The sequence below is a fragment of the Phasianus colchicus genome, chromosome 39, assembly GCF_987193195.1.
Source record: "Phasianus colchicus chromosome 39, bPhaCol1.hap1.1, whole genome shotgun sequence".
NCBI classification, from domain to species: Eukaryota; Metazoa; Chordata; class Aves; order Galliformes; family Phasianidae; genus Phasianus; species Phasianus colchicus.
In genome coordinates, this window is record NC_143474.1 from 692,896 (window position 1) to 715,055 (window position 22,160).

The 22,160-nt window shown below is 55.0% G+C and overlaps 1 protein-coding gene across 1 annotated transcript in view; it reads right to left on the minus strand.

Annotated features, from left to right (window-relative positions):
- Positions 1-453: 453 nt before the first annotated feature.
- The window catches only part of LOC116240110 (telomerase protein component 1-like), a 152,250-nt gene continuing 130,543 nt past the window's right edge, over positions 454-22,160 (minus strand). Inside the window, exons 37-43 of the mRNA XM_090130174.1 lie at positions 21,699-21,802; positions 18,031-18,174; positions 14,542-14,788; positions 8,974-9,079; positions 5,084-5,181; positions 2,422-2,523; positions 454-678 (exon numbers count right to left, since the gene is read on the minus strand). Coding sequence (XP_089986300.1) covers positions 538-678; positions 2,422-2,523; positions 5,084-5,181; positions 8,974-9,079; positions 14,542-14,788; positions 18,031-18,174; positions 21,699-21,802 — 942 coding nt within the window. The 3' untranslated portion in view covers positions 454-537. The remainder of the gene's footprint in view (positions 679-2,421; positions 2,524-5,083; positions 5,182-8,973; positions 9,080-14,541; positions 14,789-18,030; positions 18,175-21,698; positions 21,803-22,160) is intronic.

Below are 22,160 nucleotides of genomic sequence, written 5' to 3' on the forward strand. Positions count from 1 at the left end.
TCTCTATGGGGCTCTATGGGGCTCTATGGGGTCCTATGGGGTCTCTATGGGTCTCTGTGGGTCTCTATGGGTCTCCATGGGGCCCTATGGGTCTCTATGGGTCTCTATGGGTCTCTATGGGTCTCTATGGGACTCTATGGGGCTCTATGGGGTTTTATGGGGATCTATGGGTCTCTATGGGGCCCTATGGGTCTCTATGGGTCTCTATGGGGCTCTATGGGGTCTCTATAGGTCTCTATGGGGCCCTATGGCTCTCTATGGGTCTCTATGGGGCCCTATGGGTCTCTATGGCTCTCTATGGGTCTCCATGGGGCCCTATGGGTCTCTATGGGTCTCTATGGGTCTCTATGGGGCTCTATGGGGTCTCTATGGGTCTCCATGGGGCCCTATGGGTCTCTATGGGTCTCTATGGGGCAGGTTATGGGGCTGACCCCAATGACGTCACGGCAGGGAGGCGGAGCCAAAGCTCTTTATTGGACGCCGATTGGGGGGGGCAGAGAAAGGAGGCGTGGCTTGGATCCCAGACGGGGCGTGGCTTCAGGCAGGGGGCGTGTCCCAGCGCAGGATGTAGACCCGCCCCCCTTCGTCGCCCACAGCCAATCCGGGCGCGGCGTTGGGCGAGGGGCGTGGCCTCGGCGCCATGGCGGTGATGGGGGCGGAGCAACGGTAATGGGAGAGCTGGTGGGACAGGGAGAGGGCGGGGCTTAGCGGGGACACGCCCACTTCCGGTCGCGTGACCACGCCCCCTCTCTTAGCTCCGCCCACGGCTTTGGTTCCCATTGGGGCAAATGGGGGCAAGTGGTGGCCAATGGGGTGAACTGGTGGCCAACTGGGGGCTACTGGTGGCCATCTGGGATGAACTGGTGGCCAATGAGGTGAACTGGTGGCCAAGTGGTGGCCAACTGGGGGCTACTGGTGGCCAACTGGAACAAACTGGTGGCCAACTGGGGGCACCTGGTGGCCAATGGGCTGAACTGGTGGCCAACTGGTGGCAACTGGTGGCCAACTGGGGGCAACTGGTGGCCAACTGGGGGCAACTGGTGGCCAACTTGTGGCCAATGGGGTAAACTGGTGGCCAAATAGTGGCCAACTGGGTGCTACTGGTGGCCAACTGGGGACAACTGGTGGCCAATTGGGTGAACTGGCAGCAACTGGTGGACAACTGGGAGCCAGTCGGGGGCTACTGGTGGCCAACTGGAGTGAACTGGTGGCCAACTGGGTGAACTGGTGGCCAACTGGGATGAACTGGTGGCCAACTAGGGGCAACTGGTGGCCAACTGGTGGCAACTGGTGGCTAACGGGGGCAACATGTGACCAACTGGTGACCAACTGGGGGCAACTGGTGGCCAACTGGGATGAAGTGGTGGCCAACTGGGGGCAAGTGGAGGCAACTTATGGCCAACTGGGATGAACTGGTGGCCAACTGGGACAAACTGGTGGCCAACTGGGGACAACTGGTGGACAATTGGGTGAACTGGGAGCAACTGGTGAGCAACTGGGAGCCAGTTGGGGGCTACTGGTGGCCAACTGGGAGCACCTGGTGGCCAATGGGCTGAACTGGTGACCAACTGGGGGCCAACTGGGGGCTACTGGTGGCCAACTGGGACAAACTGGTGGCCAACTGGGGGCAACTGGTGGCCAATGGGGTGAACTGGTGGCCAAATGGTGAACTGGCGGCCAATGGTGGCCAACTGGTGGCCAACTGGGGTGACTGGGGGCCAATGGGGGGCAACTGGTGGTCAACTGGTGGCCAATGGGGTGAACTGGTGGCCAATGGGGGGCAACTGGTGGCCAACTGGTGGCCAATTGGTGGCCAACTGGGACAAACTGGTGGCCAATGGGGTGAATTGGTGGCCAATGGGGAGCAACTGGTGGCCAACTGGTGGTCAACTGGTGGCCAACTGGGGTGAATTGGTGGCCAATGCCAATGGGAGGCAACTGGTGGTCAACTGGGGTGAATTGGTGGCCAATGGGTGGCAACTGGTGGCCAACCAGTGGCCAACTGGGTTGAACTGGTGGCCAATGGGATGAACTGGTGGCCAAATGGGACGAATTGGTGGCCAAACTGGTGGCAAACCCCGCACCTACAAAGCCCCGCCCACCCAGTTAAGCCCCGCCCCCAGGGGGGAAACACCACCCAACGAGGCCCCGCCCCTCGGTTAAACCCCGCCCCTTCCCATAAGCCCCGCCCCCCAGGGCTAACCACCACCCAACGAGGCCACGCCCATTCGCTCTGGCCACGCCCATTCCTTTAAGCCCCGCCCCCATGGCGAGGCCACGCCCCCGCGATTAAGCCCCACCCCTTCCCAGAAGCCCCGCCTCCCAGGGACAACAACTATCCGACGAAGCCCCGCCCACTTTGTTCGGGCCACGCCCCCTCCATTAAAGCCCCGCCCACTCGGTTAAGCCCCGCCCCCTCACCGGAGCCCCGCCCCTCGGGTGCCACACACGGACGTTCCCGTCCCGCGATGACGTCACCAGCGCTGCCCCCAAACGGCCCAACAGCGCCCCCTGCTGGGAGACCTGCGAACAGCGCGCCACGCGTGGGGACACAGAGGGACCCCATAAAAACCCCATAGGGACCCCATAAGACCCCATAGGGACCCCATAAAAACCCCATAGGGACCCCCTAAGAACCCATAGAGACCCATAAGACCCCATAGAGACCCATAGGGACCCCATAAGACCCCATATGGACCCCATAAAACCCCATAGGAACCCCATAAGACCCCATAGAGACCCCATAGAGACCCATAGGGACCCATAGAGACCCCATAGAGACCCCACAAGACCCCATAGAGACCCCATAAGACCCCATAAGACCCCATAGAGACTCATAGAGACACCATAAAACCCTATAGAGACCCATAGAAACCCCATAGAGATCCATAGAGACCCCATAGGGACCCATAGAGACACCATAAAACCCCACAGAGACACCATAAAACCCCATAGGGACCCAGAGTGACCCCATAACCCCATAGGGATCCCATAAAACCCCATAGAGACTCCATAAGAACCCATAGGGACCCCATAGAGACCCCGTAAGACCCCATAGAGACCCATAGAGACACCATAAAACCCCATAGAGACCCCATAAGACCCCATAGGGACCCCATAAAACCCCATAGGGACCCTTAGAGATCCTATAAGTCCCCATATGGACCCCATAAGACCCCATAAGACCCCATAAAACTCCATAGGGATCCCATAAGACCCCATAGAGACCCATAGAGACACCATAAAACCCTGTAGAGACCCCATAAGACCCCATAGAGACCCCATAGAGACCCCACAAGACCCCATAGAGACCCATAGAGACCCCATAAGACCCCATAGGGACCCCATAGAGACTCATAGAGACACCATAAAACCCCATAGGGACCCTTAGAGACCCTATAAGTTCCCATATGGACCCCATAAAACCCCATAGAGACCCCATAAGACCCCATAGGGACTCCATAAGACCCCATAGAGACTCATAGAGACACCATAAAACCCTATAGAGACCCATAGAAACCCCATAGAGACCCATAGCGACCCCATAGCGACCCATATTGACCCCATATCGCCCCATATCGCCCCCTCTCACCCCATATTGCCCATCATGCACCCCATATTGCCCCATATCGCCCCATATCACCCCATTTCGACCCCATATTGCCCCATATCGCCCTATATTGACCCCATTCCGACCCCATATCGCCCACTCTCACCCCATATCACCCCATTTCAACCCCATAGTGACTCCAATCGCCCCATATCGCCCCATATCGACCCCATATCGACCCCATTTCGCCCCCTCTCATCCCATATTGACCCCATATCGCCCCATAGTGACCCCATATCGACCCCATATCGACCCCATATCAACCCCATATCGACCCCGTATCACTATATTGCTCCTTATCACCCCATATTGCCCATCATGGACCCCATATTGCCCCATATCGACCCCACATCGCCCTATATTGACCCCATATCGACCCCATATCGCCCCATATCACCCCATTTCGACCCCATTATCGCCCCATATCGACCCCATATCGCCCTATATTGCCCCATATCGCCCCATATCGCCCCATATCGCCCCATATCGACCCCATATCGCCCTATATCGCCCCATATCACTCCATTTTGACCCCATTATCGACCCATTTTGACCCCATATCGCCCCATATTGCCCCATATCACCCCATATTGCCCCATATCGACCCCATATCGTCCCACATCGACCCCATATCGCCCCATATCACCCCATATTGACCATTATGGACCCCATATCGCCCCATATTGACCCCATATCACCCCATATCGCCCTATATTGACCCCATATCGCCCCCTCTTGCCCCATATTACCGCATTTCAGCCCCATATCGCCCCATATCGACCCCATATCGCCCCCATATTGCCCATTATGGACCCCATATCGCCCCATATCGCCCCCATATTGCCCATTATGGACCCCATATCGCCCCATATCACCCCATATTGCCCATTATGGACCCCATATCGCCCCCATATTGCCCATTATGGACCCCATAGTGACCCCATATTGTCCCAACAGACTCCATATCGACCCCATATCGACCCCATATCGCCCCACATCGACCCCATATCGCCCCACATCGACCCCACACCGACCCCATATCGCCCCTTATCGCCCCCATATTGCCCATCATGGACACCATATCGACCCCATATCGCCCCATATCGCCCCCATATCACCCATTATGGACCTCATATCGCCCCATATCACCCCATATCGCCCCACATCGACCCCATATCGCCCCATATCGCCCCATGTTACCCCATTTCAGCCCCATATTGCCTCATATCGACCCCATATCACCCCCATATTGCCAATTATGGACCTCATATCGCCCCATATCACCCCATATCGCCCCATATCAACCCCATATCGCCCCCTCTTGCCCCATATTACCCCATTTCAGCCCCATATCGCCCCATATCAACCCCATATCACCCCCATATTGCCCATTATGGACCCCATACCGCCCCATATCGACTCCATATCACCCCATATCAACCCCATATCGCCCCCATATCGCCCCACACCGACCTTCCTTCGGTACCAGCGTTGGCTCTGGGGGTCTCCACGCCCCCAGGATGGGCAGACCCACATGGAGCCATCGGAGCGGGTCAGGAAGAGCCCAAAATCTGCAGGAAGAACCCCAAAATCTCTTCATTTTCACCCAAAATTCCACCCCCAAAAAACACCAATCCCACAGAGACCCCAAAATCAACCCCAAATTCTGACCAAAAATCCCACAAAAACCTGAAATAACCCAAAATCGACCCCAAATTCTGACCAAAAATCCCCAAAAAACCTGAAATAACCCCAAATCCACCCCAAATTCTGACCAAAAAGCCCACAAAAACCTGAAATAACCCCAGATTGACCCCAAATTCTGACCAACAATCCTACAAAAAACCTAAAATAAGCCCAAATTGACACCAACATTTTCACCCCAAACCCAAAAATTCCACACAGACCCAAAAATGCCCAAATCGACCCCAAAATTCTGACCCAAATCGCAGAGATCCCAAAAAGGGCCAAACTGACCCCAAATTCTGAACGAAAATCCCACAAAAACCTGAAATAACCCCAAATCGACCCCAAATTCTGACCAAAATCCCACAAAAACAGAAAATAACCCAAAATTGACCCCAAAATTTTCACCCCAAACCCCCAAATTCCACACAGACCCAAAAATGCTCAAATCGACCCCAAAATTCTGACCCAAAACACACAGAGATCCCAAAAAGGGCCAAACTGACCCCAAATTCTGACCGAAAATCCCACAAAAACCAGAAACAACCCCAGATTGACCCCAAACTCTGACCAAAAATCCCACAAAAACCTCAAATAACCCAAAATTGACCCCAAAATTTTCACCCCAAATCCCCAAATTCCACACAGACCCAAAAATGCCCAAATCGACCCCAAAATTATGACCAAAATCCCACAAAAACCTGAAATAACCCAAAATTGACCACAAATTCTGACCAAAAATCCCACAAAAACCAGAAATAACCCCAAATCAACTCAAAATTCTGACAAAAAATCCCACAAAAACCTGAAATAACCCAAAATCGACCCCAAAATTTTCACCCCAAATCCCCAAATTCCACACAGACCCAAAAATGCCCAAATCGACCCCAAATTCTGACCCAACAATCCCACAAAAACCAGAAATAACCCAAAATTGACCCCAAAATTTTCATCCAAATCCCCCAAATTCCACACAGACCCAAAAATGCCCAAATCGACCCCAAAATTCTGACCCAAATCGCACAGAGATCCCAAAAAGGGCCAAACTGAATCCAAATTCTGAACGAAAATCCCACAAAAACCTAAAATAACCCCAAATCGACCCCAAATTCTGACCAAAAATCCCACAAAAACCTCAAATAACCCCAAATCGACCCCAAAATTTTCACCCCAAATCCCCAAATTCCACACAGACCCAAAAATGCCCAAATGAACCCCAAAATTCTGACCCAAATCGCACAGAGATCCCAAAAAGGGCCAAACTGACCCCAAATTCTGAACGAAAATCCCACAAAAACCTGAAATAACCCCAAATTGACCCCAAATTCTCACTGAAAATCCCACAAAAACCTGAAATAACCCAAAATCGACCCCAAATTCTGACCGAAAATCCCACAAAAACCTCAAATAATCCAAAATCGACCCCAAAATTTGAACCCCAAATCCCCAAATTCCACACAGACCCCAAAGTGCCCAAATCGACCCCAAAATTATGACCCAAATCGCACAGAGATCACAAAAAGGGCCAAACTGACCCCAAATTCTGAACGGAAATCCCACAAAAACCTAAAATAACCCCAAACTGACCGCAAATTCTGACCAAAAACCCCACAAAAACCTGAAATAACCCCAAATCGACCCCAAAATTTTCACCCCAAATCCCCAAATTCCACACAGACCCAAAAATGCCCAAATCGACCCCAAAATTCTGACCCAAATCGCACAGAGATCCCAAAAAGGGCCAAACTGACCCCAAATTCTGAACGAAAATCCCACAAAAACCTGAAATGACCCCAAATTGAACCCAAAATTTTCACCCCAAACCCCCAAATTCCACACAGACCCAAAAATGTCAAAAATTTTGACCCCGAAACCCACAGAGACCCCAAAAAAGGCCAAATTGACCCCAAATTTTCAACGTCAAATCATCCGAAAACCCAAAAAGTCCAAAATTAACCCCGAATTCTCGACCCCAAATCCCACAGGGACCCCAAAATCGCCCTTTTTCACCCCAAATCTCTGCTCTTTTCCCTATGGACCCCAAAATCTTCATTTTTGACCCCAAATCTCCACGGTGACCCCAAAAGACCCCAAAATCGCCCTTTTTCACCCCAAATCTTCCACGGCGAACCCAAACGACCCCAAAATCACCGTTTTTCACCCCAAATCTCTTCTCTGATCTTTATGGACCCCAAAATTGCTTTTTTTCACCCCAAAATCTCAGCTCTGATCCTTATGGACCCCAAAATCTCCATTTTTCACCCCAAATCTCAGCTCTGTTCCCTATGGACCCCAAAATGTCCATTTTTCACCCCAAATCTCCACGGCGACCCCAGCAGACCCCAAAATCACCCTTTTTCACCCCAAATCTCAGCTCTGTTCCCTATGGACCCCAAAACCTCCCTTTTTGACCCCAAATCTCCATGGCGACCCCAAAAGACCCCAAAATCGCCCTTTTTCACCCCAAATCTTCCACGGCGAACCCAAACGACCCCAAAATCACCGTTTTTCACCCCAAATCTCTTCTCTGATCTTTATGGACCCCAAAATTGCTTTTTTTCACCCCAAAATCTCAGCTCTGATCCTTATGGACCCCAAAATCACCATTTTTCACCCCAAATCTCCACGGCGACCCCAAAGGACCCCAAAATCACCATTTTTGACCCCAGATCTCTGCAGCCCACTCCAATGGCCCCAAAATCGCTCTTTTTCACCCCAAATCTCAGCTCTGTTCCCTATGGACCCTAAAATCTCCATTTTTCACCCCAAATCTCCATGGCGACCCCAAAAGACCCCAAAATCGCCCTTTTTCACCCCAAATCTCTTCTCAGATCTTTATGGACCCCAAAATTGATGTTTTTCACCCCAAATCTCAGCTCTGATCCGTATGGATCCCAAAATCTCCATTTTTCACCCCAAATCTCTGCTCTGTTCCCTATGGACCCCAAAATCTTCATTTTTGACCCCAAATCTCCACGGTGACCCCAAACGACCCCAAAATCGCCCTTTTTCACCCCAAATCTCCACGGCGACCCCGAAGGACCCCAAAATCACCGTTTTTCACCCCAAATCTCTTCTCTGATCTTCAAGGACCCCAAAATTGCTCTTTTTCACCCCAAATCTCTGCTCTGATCCTTATGGACCCCAAAATCTCCCTTTTTCACCCCAAATCTCCACAGCAAACCCAAAAGACCCCCAAATTTTTCTTTTTCACCCCAAATCTCAGCTCTGATCCTTATGGACCCCAAAATCACCATTTTTCACCCCAAATCTCCACGGTGACCCCAGCAGACCCCAAAATCACCCTTTTTCACCCCAAATCTCAGCTCTGTTCCTTATGGACCCCAAAATCTCCATTTTTGACCCCAAATCTCAGCTCTGTTCCCTATGGACCCCAAAATCTTCATTTTTGACCCCAAATCTCCACGGCGACCCCAAACGACCCCAAAATCACCGTTTTTCACCCCAAATCTCTTCTCTGATCTTTATGGACCCCAAAATTGCTCTTTTTCACCCCAAATCTCAGCTCTGATCCTTATGGACCCCAAAATCACCCTTTTTCACCCCAAATCTCAGCTCTTTTCCGTATGGACCCCCAAATCTCCCCTTTTGACCCCAAATCTCCACGGCGACCCCGAAGGACCCCAAAATCTCCCTTTTTCACCCCAAAATCTCACCGCGGTGCCACTCGGCGCCGGTGAACCACTGTGTGGGGCCGTGGGGGGACAGCGGGGGCAGCGGCACGGCGGCGACGGCGGCCATAAATGCGGCCCCATGGGGTCTCTGGGCAGGGGTCAAAGGTCAGAGGTCACCACCCCGCCCCCACATCGACCCCAAAGCCCCCATTGACCCCAATGACCCCACTGATGTCCCCATTGATGTCCACATTCACCCCATTGACCCCATTTGACCCCATTGACCCCATTGAACCCATTGAACCCATTGAACCCATTGACCCCATTTGACCCCATTGAACCCATTGAACCCATTGACCCCATTTGACCCCATTGACCCCATTGAACCCATTGACCCCATTGACCCCATTTGACCCCATTGACCCCATTGAACCCATTGAACCCATTGACCCCATTGACCCCATTGACCCCATTGAACCCATTGACCCCATTGACCCCATTGAACCCATTGACCCCATTGACCCCATTGACCCCATTGATCCCATTGACCCCATTTTCCCCATTGACCCGATTGACCCCATTGACCCCATTGGTCCCTTATTACCCCATTGATGTTCCCACTGACCCCATTGATCCCATGGACCCCATTGCCCCCACTGATCCCACTGAATCCAAAACCTCATTGACCCCATTGATCCCATTGACCCCATTGATCCCATTGACCCCACAGACCCCCACTGACCCCATTGATCTCATTGACCCCATTGACCCCATTGATCCCTTATTACCCCACTGATGTTCCCCATTGACCCCATTGATCCCATTGATCCCATTGACCCCATTGACCCCATTGCCCCCACTGATCCCACTGACCCCAAAACCTCATTGACCCCACTGATCCCACCGACCCCATTGATCCCATTGACCCCATTGACCCCATTGGTCCCTTATTACCCCATTGATGTTCCCACTGACCCCATTGATCCCATTGACCCCATTGCCCCCACTGATCCCACTGAACCCAAAACCTCATTGACCCCATTGATCCCATTGACCCCACAGACCCCCACCGACCCCATTGATCTCATTGACCCCATTGACCCCATTGATCCCTTATTACCCCACTGATGTTCCCCATTGACCCCATTGATCCCATTGACCCCATTGACCCCATTGCCCCCACTGATCCCACTGACCCCAAAACCTCATTGACCCCACTGATCCCACCGACCCCATTGATCCCATTGACCCCATTGACCCCATTGACCCCACTGACCCCATTGACACCACTGATCCCATTGACCCCATTGACCCCATTGACCCCATTGAACCCATTGACCCCATTGATCCCATTGACCCCATTGACCCCATTGATCCCACTAACCCCATTCACCCCATTGACCCCATTGATCCTATTGACCCCATTGATCCTATTGACCCCATTGATCCTATTGACCCCATTGCCCCCACTAATCCCCCTGTCCCCACTGACCCCATTGACCCCACTGACCCCAACGTCCCCATTACCCCCATTGGCCCTAATGCCCCCACTGACCCCATAACCCCAATGTCCCCACTGCCCCCAATGACCCCAATGTCCCCATTGACCCCAATACCCTCACTGACCCCACTGCTCCCACTGACCCCATAACCCCAATGTTCCCACTGCCCCTACTGACCCCATTGACCCCATTATCCGCATTACCCTTGTTGACCCCATTGACCCCACTGACCCCATAACGCTGTGACCCCATTGACACCATTGATCCCATAACCCCATGACCCCAATGTCCCCATTGACCCCACCTCCCCCACCGACCCCATAACCCCGTGACCCCAATGATCCCACTGCCCCCACTGACCCCATTACCCCCGCTGCCCCCATTGACCCCATTGTCCCCATTGACCCCATTACCCCCATTGACCCCATAACCTCAATGTTCCCACTGCCCCCACTGCCCCCACTGCCCCCAATGACCCCAATGTCCCCATTGACCCCAATACCGTCACTGCCCCCACTGACCCCATAACCCCATGACCCCAATGTTCCCATTGACCCCAATACCCTCACTGACCCCATTGACCCCACCTCCCCCACTGACCCCATAACCTCGTGACCCCAATGTCCCCACTGACCCCAATGTCCCCATTGACCCCACTGACCCCATAACCCTGTGACCCCACTGCCCCCACTGACCCCATAACCCCATGACCCCAACGTCCCCATTGACCCCAATACCATCACTGACCCCATTGATCCAAAGACCCCATAACCCTGTGACCCCAATGTCCCCATTGACCCCAATACCCTCACTGACTTCACTGACCCCATTGACCCCGCTGCCCCCACTGACCCCATAACCTCGTGACCCCAATGTTCCCACTGACCCCAATACCCTCATTGACCCCAATGTCCTCACTGACCCCACTGACCCCAATGACCCCATAACCACATGATCCCACTGCCCTCACTGACCCCATTGACCCCATTGACCCCACTGACCCCATAACCCCGTGACCCCAATATCCCCACTGCCCCCACCGCCCCATTGACCCCAATATCCACCTTGACCCCAATACCCTCACTGACCCCCATTGACCCCATAACCCCAATACCCTCACTGACCCCAATGTCCTCACTGACCCCATTGACCCCACTGGCCCCATAACCTTGTGACCCCAATATCCCCACTGCCCCCACTGCCCCATTGACCCCACTGCCCCTAATGACCCATAACCACATGACCCCATTGACCCCAATACCCTCACTGACCCCATTGACCCCATTGACCCCATAACCCCAATACCCTCACTGACCCCATTGACCCCACTGACCCCATAACCCCATGACCCCAATGATCCCACTGCCCACACCGCCCCCATTGACCCCATTACCCCCTCTGCCCCCATTGACCCCACAGCCCCCATTGACCCCATTGACCCCAATACCCTCACTGACCCCATTGACCCCATTGACCCCATAATTCCATGACCCCAATGATCCCACCGCCCCCACCGCCCCATTGACCCCGCTGCCCCCATTGACCCCACAGCCCCCACCGACCCCATAACCCCGTGACCCCAATGATCCCACTGCCCCCACTGACCCCATTACCCCCGCTGCCCCCATTGACCCCATTGTCCCCATTGACCCCATTACCCCCATTGACCCCATAACCTCAGTGTTCCCACTGCCCCCACCGCTCCATTGACCCCACTGCCCCCAATGACCCCAATGTCCCCATTGACCCCAATACCCTCACTGCCCCCATTGACCCTACCGCCCCCACTGACCCCATAACCCCGTGACCCCAATATCCCCACTGACCCCAACGTCCCCATTGACCCCACTGACCCCATAACCCCATGACCCCAACGTCCCCATTGACCCCAATACCATCACTGACCCCAATGACCCCATTGACCCCATAACCCTGTGACCCCAACGTCCCCATTGACCCCAATACCCTCACTGACTTCACTGACCCCATTGACCCCGCTGCCCCCACTGACCCCATAACCTCGTGACCCCAATGTTCCCACTGACCCCAATACCCTCATTGACCCCAATATCCTCACTGACCCCACTGACCCCAATGACCCCATAACCACATGATCCCACTGCCCTCACTGACCCCATTGACCCCATTGACCCCACTGACCCCATAACCCCGTGACCCCAATATCCCCACTGCCCCCACCGCCCCATTGACCCCAATATCCACCTTGACCCCAATACCCTCACTGACCCCCATTGACCCCATAACCCCAATACCCTCACTGACCCCAATGTCCTCACTGACCCCATTGACCCCACTGGCCCCATAACCTTGTGACCCCAATATCCCCACTGCCCCCACTGCCCCATTGACCCCACTGCCCCTAATGACCCATAACCACATGACCCCATTGACCCCAATACCCTCACTGACCCCATTGACCCCATAACCCCAATACCCTCACTGACCCCATTGACCCCACTGACCCCATAACCCCATGACCCCAATGATCCCACTGCCCACACCGCCCCCATTGACCCCATTACTCCCTCTGCCCCCATTGACCCCACAGCCCCCATTGACCCCATTGACCCCAATACCCTCACTGACCCCATTGACCCCATTGACCCCATAATTCCATGACCCCAATGATCCCACTGCCCCCACTGCCCCATTGACCCCGCTGCCCCCATTGACCCCATAACCCCGTGACCCCAATGATCCCACTGCCCCCACTGACCCCATTACCCCCGCTGCCCCCATTGACCCCATTGTCCCCATTGACCCCATTACCCCCATTGACCCCATAACCTCAATGTTCCCACTGCCCCCACTGCCCCCATTGACCCCAATGACCCCAATGTCCCCACTGACCCCAATACCCTCACTGACCCCACTGCCCTCACTGACCCCATTGAGCCCATTGACCCCACTGACCCCATAACCCCGTGACCCCAATGTCCCCACTGCCCCCACCGCCCCATTGACCCCATTTCTCCCGCTGCCCCCATTGACCCCATTGACCCCATAACCCCAATACCCTCACTGACCCCATTGACCCCATAATTCCATGACCCCAATGATCCCACTGCCCCCACTGCCCCATTGACCCCACTGCCCCCACCGACCCCATAAGCCTGTGACCCCAATGTCCCCACTGACCCCACCGCCCCATTGACCCCACTGCCCCCATTGACCCTATTGTCCCCATTGACCCCAATACCCTCACTGACCCCATTGACCCCATTGACCCCACTGCCCCCATTGACCCCATTGACCCCATAATTCCATAACCCCAATGACCCCACTGCCCCCACCGACCCCCATAACCCCGTGACCCCAATGTCCTCATTGACCCCAATACCCTCACTGACCCCAATGACCCCATTGACCCCACAGCCCCCACTGACCCCATAACCCCGTGACCCCAATGATCCCACTGCCCCCATTGACCCCATTGTCCCCATTGACCCCATTACCCCCATTGACCCCATAATCTCAATGTTCCCACTGCCCCCACTGCCCCCATTGACCCCAATGTCCTCATTGACCCCAATACCCTCACTGACCCCATTGACCCCATTGACCTCACTGACCCCATAACCCCGTGACCCCAATATCCCCACTGCCCCCACGGCCCCCATTGACCCCATTACTCCCGCTGCCCCCATTGACCCCATTGACCCCATAACCCCAATACCCTCACTGACCCCATTGACCCCATTGACCCCATAACCCCATGACCCCAATGTCCCCACTGCCCCCAATGACCCCAATGTCCCCATTGACCCCAATGACCCCAATGTCCCCATTGACCCCAATACCCTCACTGACCCCATTGACCCCACTGACCCCATAATTCCATGACCCCAATGACCCCACTGCCCCCACCGACCCCATAACCCCGTGACCCCAATGTCCGCATTGGCCCCAATACCCTCACTGACCCCATTGACCCCATTGACCCCATAACCCCATGACCCCAATATCCCCACTGCCCCCACCGCCCCATTGACCCCACTGCCCCCATTGACCCCATTACCCCCTCTGCCCCCATTGACCCCACAGCCCCCACCGACCCCATAACCCCGCGACCCCATTGCCCCCTCACCAGATGACAGAGGTGCAGCCTCTCCATCCCACCCCATAAGAGGAACCCCCCCCCCGGCAGCGCCCTCCAAGCTATGGGGCAGCCTGGGAGGCTGTATGGGGTCGCCGCCACCCCGTCGGCATCGACCCCGTTGTCCGTGACCCTATAGGCATCGTCCCCATGGGCGTCGACCCCATAAGCGTCCTCGCCGTCCCCATAAAGGTGGTTGAGGTCGTTGGGGTCCAATGGGGTCGGGGACACGGCAGCCCTGCGGGGGGAAAAGGGGGGAAGAGGAAGGAGGTGATCCTATAGTGTGACCCCATAGAGACCCCATAGGGATCCCATAGGGACACATGGGATCCCATAGAGACCCATAGGATCCCATAGAGGAACTAGAGACCCCACAAAATCCATAGAAAACCATAGAGACCCCATAGAGACCCATAGACCCCATAGAGACCCCATAGAGACCCGTAGAGCCCCACAGACCCCATAAAGACCCACAGACCCCATAGAGACCCACAGACCCCATAGAGACCTTACAGACACCCCATAAAGACCCACAGACCCCATAGAGCACAATAGACCCCATAGAGACCCATAGGGACACATGGGATCCCATTGAGACCCATAGAGACCCACAGACCCCATAGAGACCCACAGAGACCCCATAGAAACCCCATAGAACCCCATAAAGACACCATAGAGCCCCATAGAGCCCCATAGAGACCCCATAGAGACCACACAGTGACCCCATAGAGACCATATAGAAACCCATAGAGACCCCATAACTCTCCATAGAGCCCCATAGAGACCAATTGAGCCCCATAGTGACCCCATAGAAACCCCATAGAGACCCATAGAGACCCATAGAGACCCATAGAGCCCCATAGTGACCCCATAAGCCCCACAGAAACCCCATAAAAACCCCATAGACCCCATAGAGCCCCATAGAGATCCACAGCGACCCCATAGTGACCCACAGAGACCCCATAGAGCCCCATAGAGACCCCATAAGACCCCATAGAGACCTATAGAGTCCCATAGGGACCCATAGGGACCCCATAGAGCCCCATAGAGACCCCATAGAGCCCCATACCATAGTGACCCCATAAGAACCCATAGAGCCCCATAGTGACCCCATAAGACCCCATAGAGCCCCATAAGACCCCTAGAGACCCCATAGAGCCCCATACCATAGTGACCCCATAAGACCCATAGAGCCCCATAGTGACCCCATAGATCCCCATAGAGCCCCATAGTGACCCATAGAGGCCCACAGCAACCCCATAGAGGCCCATAGAGCCCCATAGAGACCCATCGTGACCCCATAAGACCCATAGAGCCCCACAGAGACCCCATAGAGCCCCATACCATAGTGACCCCATAAGACCCCATAGAGCCCCATAGTGACCCCATAAGACCCCATAGAGACCCATAGAGACCCTATAGAGCCCCATGGAGTCCCATAGGGACCCATAGAGACCCCACAGTGCCCCCTAGAGACCCCATAGTGACCCTATAGAGACCCATAGAGCCCCATAGAGACCCCATAGTGACCCCATAGAGACCCATAGAGCCCCATAGAGACCCTATAGAGACCCATAGTGACCCCACAGAAACCCCATAGAGCCCCATAGAGACCCATAGAGAGCCATAGTGACCCCATAAGACCCCATAGAGCCCCATAGAGCCCCATAGAGCCCCATAGGGACCCATAGGGAACCCATAGAGCCCCATAGAGACCCCATAGAGCCCCATACCATAGTGACCCCATAAGACCCCATAGAGCCCCATAGTGACCCCATAGATCCCCATAGAGCCCCATAGTGACCCCATAAGACCCCATAGAGCCCCACAGAGACCCATAGAGCCCCATAGAGACCCATCGTGACCCCATAAGACCCATAGAGCCCCACAGAGACCCCATAGAGCCCCATACCATAGTGACCCCATAAGACCCCATAGAGCCCCATAGTGACCCCATAAGACCCCATAGAGACCCATAGAGACCCTATAGAGCCCCATGGAGTCCCATAGGGACCCATAGGGACCCTACAGGGACCCATAGAGACCCCACAGTGCCCCCTAGAGACCCCATAGTGACCCCATAGTGACACATAGAGCCCCATAGAGACCCTATAGAGACCCATAGTGACCCCACAGAAACCCCATAGAGCCCCATAGAGACCCATAGGGAGCCATAGTGACCCCATAAGACCCCATAGAGACCCCATAGAGCCCCATAGAGACCCATAGACCCCATAGAGACCCACAGAGACCCCATAGAAACCCCATAGAGCCCCATAAAGACACCATAGAGCCCCATAGAGCCCCATAGAGACCCCATAGAGACCACACAGTGACCCCTTAGAGACCATATAGAGACCCATAGAGACCCCATAACTCTCCATAGAGCCCCATAGAGACCAATTGAGCCCCATAGTGACCCCATAGAAACCCCATAGAGACCCATAGGGACCCATAGAAACCCATAGAGACCCATAGAGACCCCATAGAGCCCCATAGTGACCCCATAAGCCCCACAGAAACCCCATAGAGACCCCATAGACCCCATAGAGACCCATAGAGACCCACAGCGACCCCATAGTGACCCACAGAGACCCTATAGAGCCCCATAGAGATGCCGTAAGACCCCATAGAGACCCATAGAGACCCCATAGAGCCCCATACCATAGTGACCCCATAAGACCCCATAGAGCCCCATAGTGACCCCATAGATCCCCATAGAGCCCCATAGTGACCCCATAAGACCCCATAGAGCCCCGTAGAGACCCATAGAGGCCCACAGCAACCCCATAGAGGCCCATAGAGCCCCATAGAGACCCATAGTGACCCTATAAGACCCCATAGAGCCCCACAGAGACCCCATAGAGCCCCATAGAGACCCCATAGAGCCCCATACCATAGTGACCCCATAAGACCCCATAGAGCCCCATAGTGACCCCATAGATCCCCATAGAGCCCCATAGTGACCCTATAGAGCCCCATAGAGTCCCATAGGGACCCATAGGGACCCCATAGGGACCCATAGAGACCCCACAGTGACCCCTAGAGACCCCATAGTGACCCCATAGAGACCCATAGAGCCCCATAGAGACCCTATAGACACCCATAGTGACCCCACAGAAACCCCATAGAGCCCCATAGAGTCCCATAGGGACCCATAGTGACCCCATAGAGCCCCATAGAGCCCCATAGAGACCCCATAAGACCCCATAGAGACCCCATAGAGCCCCATACCATAGTGACCCCATAAGACCCCATAGAGCCCCATAGTGACCCCATAGATCCCCATAGAGCCCCATAGTGACCCCATAAGACCCCATAGAGCCCCGTAGAGACCCATAGAGCCCCACAGCAACCCCATAGAGCACCATACCATAGTGACCCCATAAGACCCCATAGAGACCCATAGTGACCCCATAAGACCCCATAGAGCCCCATAAGACCCCTAGAGACCCCACCCGGCCCCCATGACCCCATTACCGCAGGGGTCGTGGCGGTGTCCCCCGGCCCCATAACCACAGCTGCCCATCCCCTAAAAGGATGAGGACCGGCCCCCCCCGGAGACCCCGACACAACCCCACAATGGGGCGGGGCAGTGCGGGGTGGCGGCGCAGGCGGAGGAATCTGTGGGGTCAAAGGTCACGTGGGGTCAAAGGTCACGTGGGGTCAAAGGTCAAGGGGGGTTGGGGGGCTTATATGGGTGGGGGGGGTTGTAGGGTCACTGGGGGGCGGTATGGGGTCATTGGGGTCGTGTGAGGATGGGTTTTGGGGTCAGCGGGGTCACGGGGACAAATGGGGGGAATGGGGTCAGTGGGGTCATTGGGGTCAATGGGGTCGATGAGGGTCAATGGGGTCAATGGGGACATTGGGGTCAATGGGGTATTTGGGGTTAATGGGGTCAATGGGGACATTGGGGTCATTGGGGTCAATGGGGTCAATGGGGCCATAGGGGTCATTGGGGTCAATGAGGATCAGTGGGGTCAATGGGGTCATTGGGGACATTTGGGGTCATTGGAGTTCAATGGGGTATTTGGGGTCAATGGGGTCATGGGGTCATTGGGGTCAAGGGGGTCAGTGGGGTCAATGGGGTCATGTGGGGTATTTGGGGTCAATGGGGTCAATGGGGTGAGAATCAGTAGGGTCATTGGGGTCATTGGGGTCAATGGGGTCATTGGGGTCAATGGGGTCATTGATCAGTGGGGTCATAGGGTTCAATGGGGTCATTGGGGTCATTGGGGTCCATTGGGTCGATGAGGATCAGTGGGGTCAATGGGGTCATTGGGGATATTTGGGGTCATTGGAGTCAATGGGGTATTTGGGGTTAATGGGGTCAATGGGGTAGGTGAGGGTCAGTAGGGTCATTGGGGTTTTTGGGGTCAATGGGGTCATAGGGTTCAATGGGGTCATTGGGGTCAATGGGAACATTGGGGTTATGGGGTATTTGGGGTCAATGGGGTCATTGGGGTTATTGGGGTCTGTGGGGTCACGGGGACAAATGGGATCAACGGTGTCAATGGGGTCATTGGGGTCAATGGGGTCGATGAGGGTCAGTGGGGTCAAAGGGGACATTGGGGTCAATGGGGTCATAGGGTTCAATGGGGTCATTGGGGTCAATGAGGATCAGTGGGGTCATTGGGGTCATTGGGGATGTTGGGGTATTTGGGGTCAATGGGGTCATTGGGATCATTGGGGTCAATGGGGACATAGGGTTCAATGGGGTATTTGGGGTCAATGGGGTCATTGGGGTTATTGGGGTCATTGGGGTCATTGGGGTCAATGGGATCATAGGGTTCAATGGGGTATTTGGGGTCAATGGGGTCATTGGGGTCAATGGGAACATTGGGGTTATGGGGTCAGTGGGGGCATTGGGATCGGTGGGGTCAATGGGGTCATAGGGTTCAATGGGGTCAATGGGGCCATAGGGGTCATTGGGGTCAATGAGGATCAGTGGGGTCAATGGGGTCATTGGGGACATTTGGGGTCATTGGAGTTCAATGGGGTATTTGGGGTCAATGGGGTCATGGGGACAAATGGGGTCAAGGGGGTCAGTGGGGTCAATGGGGTTATAGGGTTCAATGGGGTATTTGGGGTCAATGGGAACATTGGGGTTATTGGGGTCTGTGGGGTCACGGGGACAAATGGGGTCAACGGTGTCAATGGGGTCATGTAGGGTCAATGGGGTCGATGAGGGTCAGTGGGGTCAATGGGGACATTGGGGTCATTGGGGTCAATGGGGTATTTGGGGTTAATGGGGTCAATGGGATCAGTGAGGATCAGTGGGGTCGATGGGGTCATTGGGGATGTTGGGGTCATTGGGGTCAAAGGGGTCATTGGGATCATTGAGGTCAATGGGGTATTTGGGGTCAATGGGGTCATTGGGGTCATTGGGATCATTGGGGTCAATGGGATCATAGGGTTCAATGGGGTATTTAGGGTCAATGGGGTCATTGGGGTTATTGGGGTCATTGGGGTCATTGGGGTCAATGGGATCATAGGGTTCAATGGGGTATTTGGGGTCAATGGGGTCATTGGGGTCAATGGGAACATTGGGGTTATGGGGTCAGTGGGGGCATTGGGATCGGTGGGGTCAATGGGGTCATAGGGTTCAATGGGGTCAATGGGGCCATAGGGGTCATTGGGGTCAATGAGGATCAGTGGGGTCAATGGGGTCATTGGGGACATTTGGGGTCATTGGAGTTCAATGGGGTATTTGGGGTCAATGGGGTCATGGGGACAAATGGGGTCAAGGGGGTCAGTGGGGTCAATGGGGTCATGTGGGGTATTTGGGGTCAATGGGGTCAATGGGGTCGATGAGGATCAGTGGGGTCAATGGGGTCATTGGGGACATTTGGGGTCATTGGAGTCAATGGGGTATTTGGGGTTAATGGGGTCAATGGGGTCGGTGAGGGTCAGTAGGGTCATTGGGGTTATGGGGTTATTGGGGTCAATGGGGTCATAGGGTTCAATGGGGTCATTGGGGTCAATGGGAACATTGGGGTTATGGGGTATTTGGGGTCAATGGGGTCATTGGGGTTATTGGGGTCTGTGGGGTCACGGGGACAAATGGGGTCAACGGTGTCAATGGGAACATTGGGGACATTGGGGTCAGTGGGGGCATTGGGATCGGTGGGGTCATTGGGGTCAATGGGGTCAATGGGGTCAATGGGGTCAATGAGGATCAATGGGGTCAATGGGGTCATTGGGGTCATTGGGGATGTTGGGGTCATTGGGTCAATGGGGTCATTGGGATCTTTTGGTTCAATGGGGTCAATGGGGTCATGTAGGGTCAGTGGGGTCAATGGGGTCAGTGGGGTCAGTGGGGTCATGTGGGGTCAGAGGGGTCATGTGGGGTTATTGGGGTTATTGGAGTCAGTGGGGTCAATGGGGTCAGAGGGGTCCTGTGGGGTCAGAGGGGTCATGTGGGGTTATTGGGGTCACTGGGGTCATTGGGGTCATGTAGGGTCAATGGGGTCATTGGGATCTTTTGGTTCAATGGGGTCAATGGGGTCAATGGGGCCATGTAGGGTCAGTGGGGTCAATGGGGTCAGTGGGGTCAGAGGGGTCATGTGGGGTCAGAGGGGTCATGTGGGGTTATTGGGGTTATTGGAGTCAGTGGGGTCAATGGGGTCAGAGGGGTCCTGTGGGGTCAGAGGGGTCATGTGGGGTTATTGGGGTCAGTGGGGTCATTGGGGTCATGTAGGGTCAATGGGGTCATTGGGGTCTTTTGGTTCAATGGGGTCAATGGGGTGAATGGGGTCAGTAGGGTCATATGGGGTCATGTGGGGTCAATGGGGTCAATGGGGTCATGTGGGGTTATTGGGGTCAGTGGGGTCAATGGGGTTATTGGGGTTATTGGGGTTATGGGGGTCAGTGGGATCAATGGGATCAATGGAGTCATTGGGGTCATGTAGGGTCAGTGGGGTCAATGGGGTCAGTAGGGTCAATGGGGTCATGTGGGGTTATTGGGGTTATTGGGGTCAGTGGGGTCAATGGGGTCAGTGGGGTCAGTGGGGTCAGTGGGATCAATGGGGTAATTAATGGGGGAACAAAAAGGGTTTTTGAGGGAAAGCTGTTTTAGTGAGGGGCAACTTTGTGAGTTTTGGGGTGGGCTGGGGGCGGTTTGGGGTTTTTTTTGGGGTGGTGCTGACCTGGGCCCCCCCTGCAGCTCCCACTCCTCCAGGTGCCGCCCTGCAGCCACCAGCGCGCGGCCGCCGGCCCCAAATGTCACCGCCGAGATCGGGGGCGCCGGGCACTGCGGGGTCAGCGGGGTCAGTGGGGTCAGTGGGGGCAGTGGGGTCAATGGGGTCAGTGGGGGCAGTGGGGTCAGTGGGGGCAGTGGGGTCAGTGGGGTCAATGGGGTCAATGGGGTCAGCGGGGTCAGCGGGGACAGCAATGGGGTCAGCGGGGTCAATGGGGTCAATGGGGTCAGTGGGGTCAGTGGGGTCAGTGGGGTCAATGGGGTCAATGGGGTCAGTGGGGTCAGTGGGGTCAATGGGGTCAGTGGGGTCAGCGGGGGCAGTGGGGTCAGTGGGGTCAATGGGGTCAATGGGGTCAGTGGGGTGAGTGGGGTGAGTGGGGGCAGTGGGGTCAATGGGGTCAGTGGGGTCAGT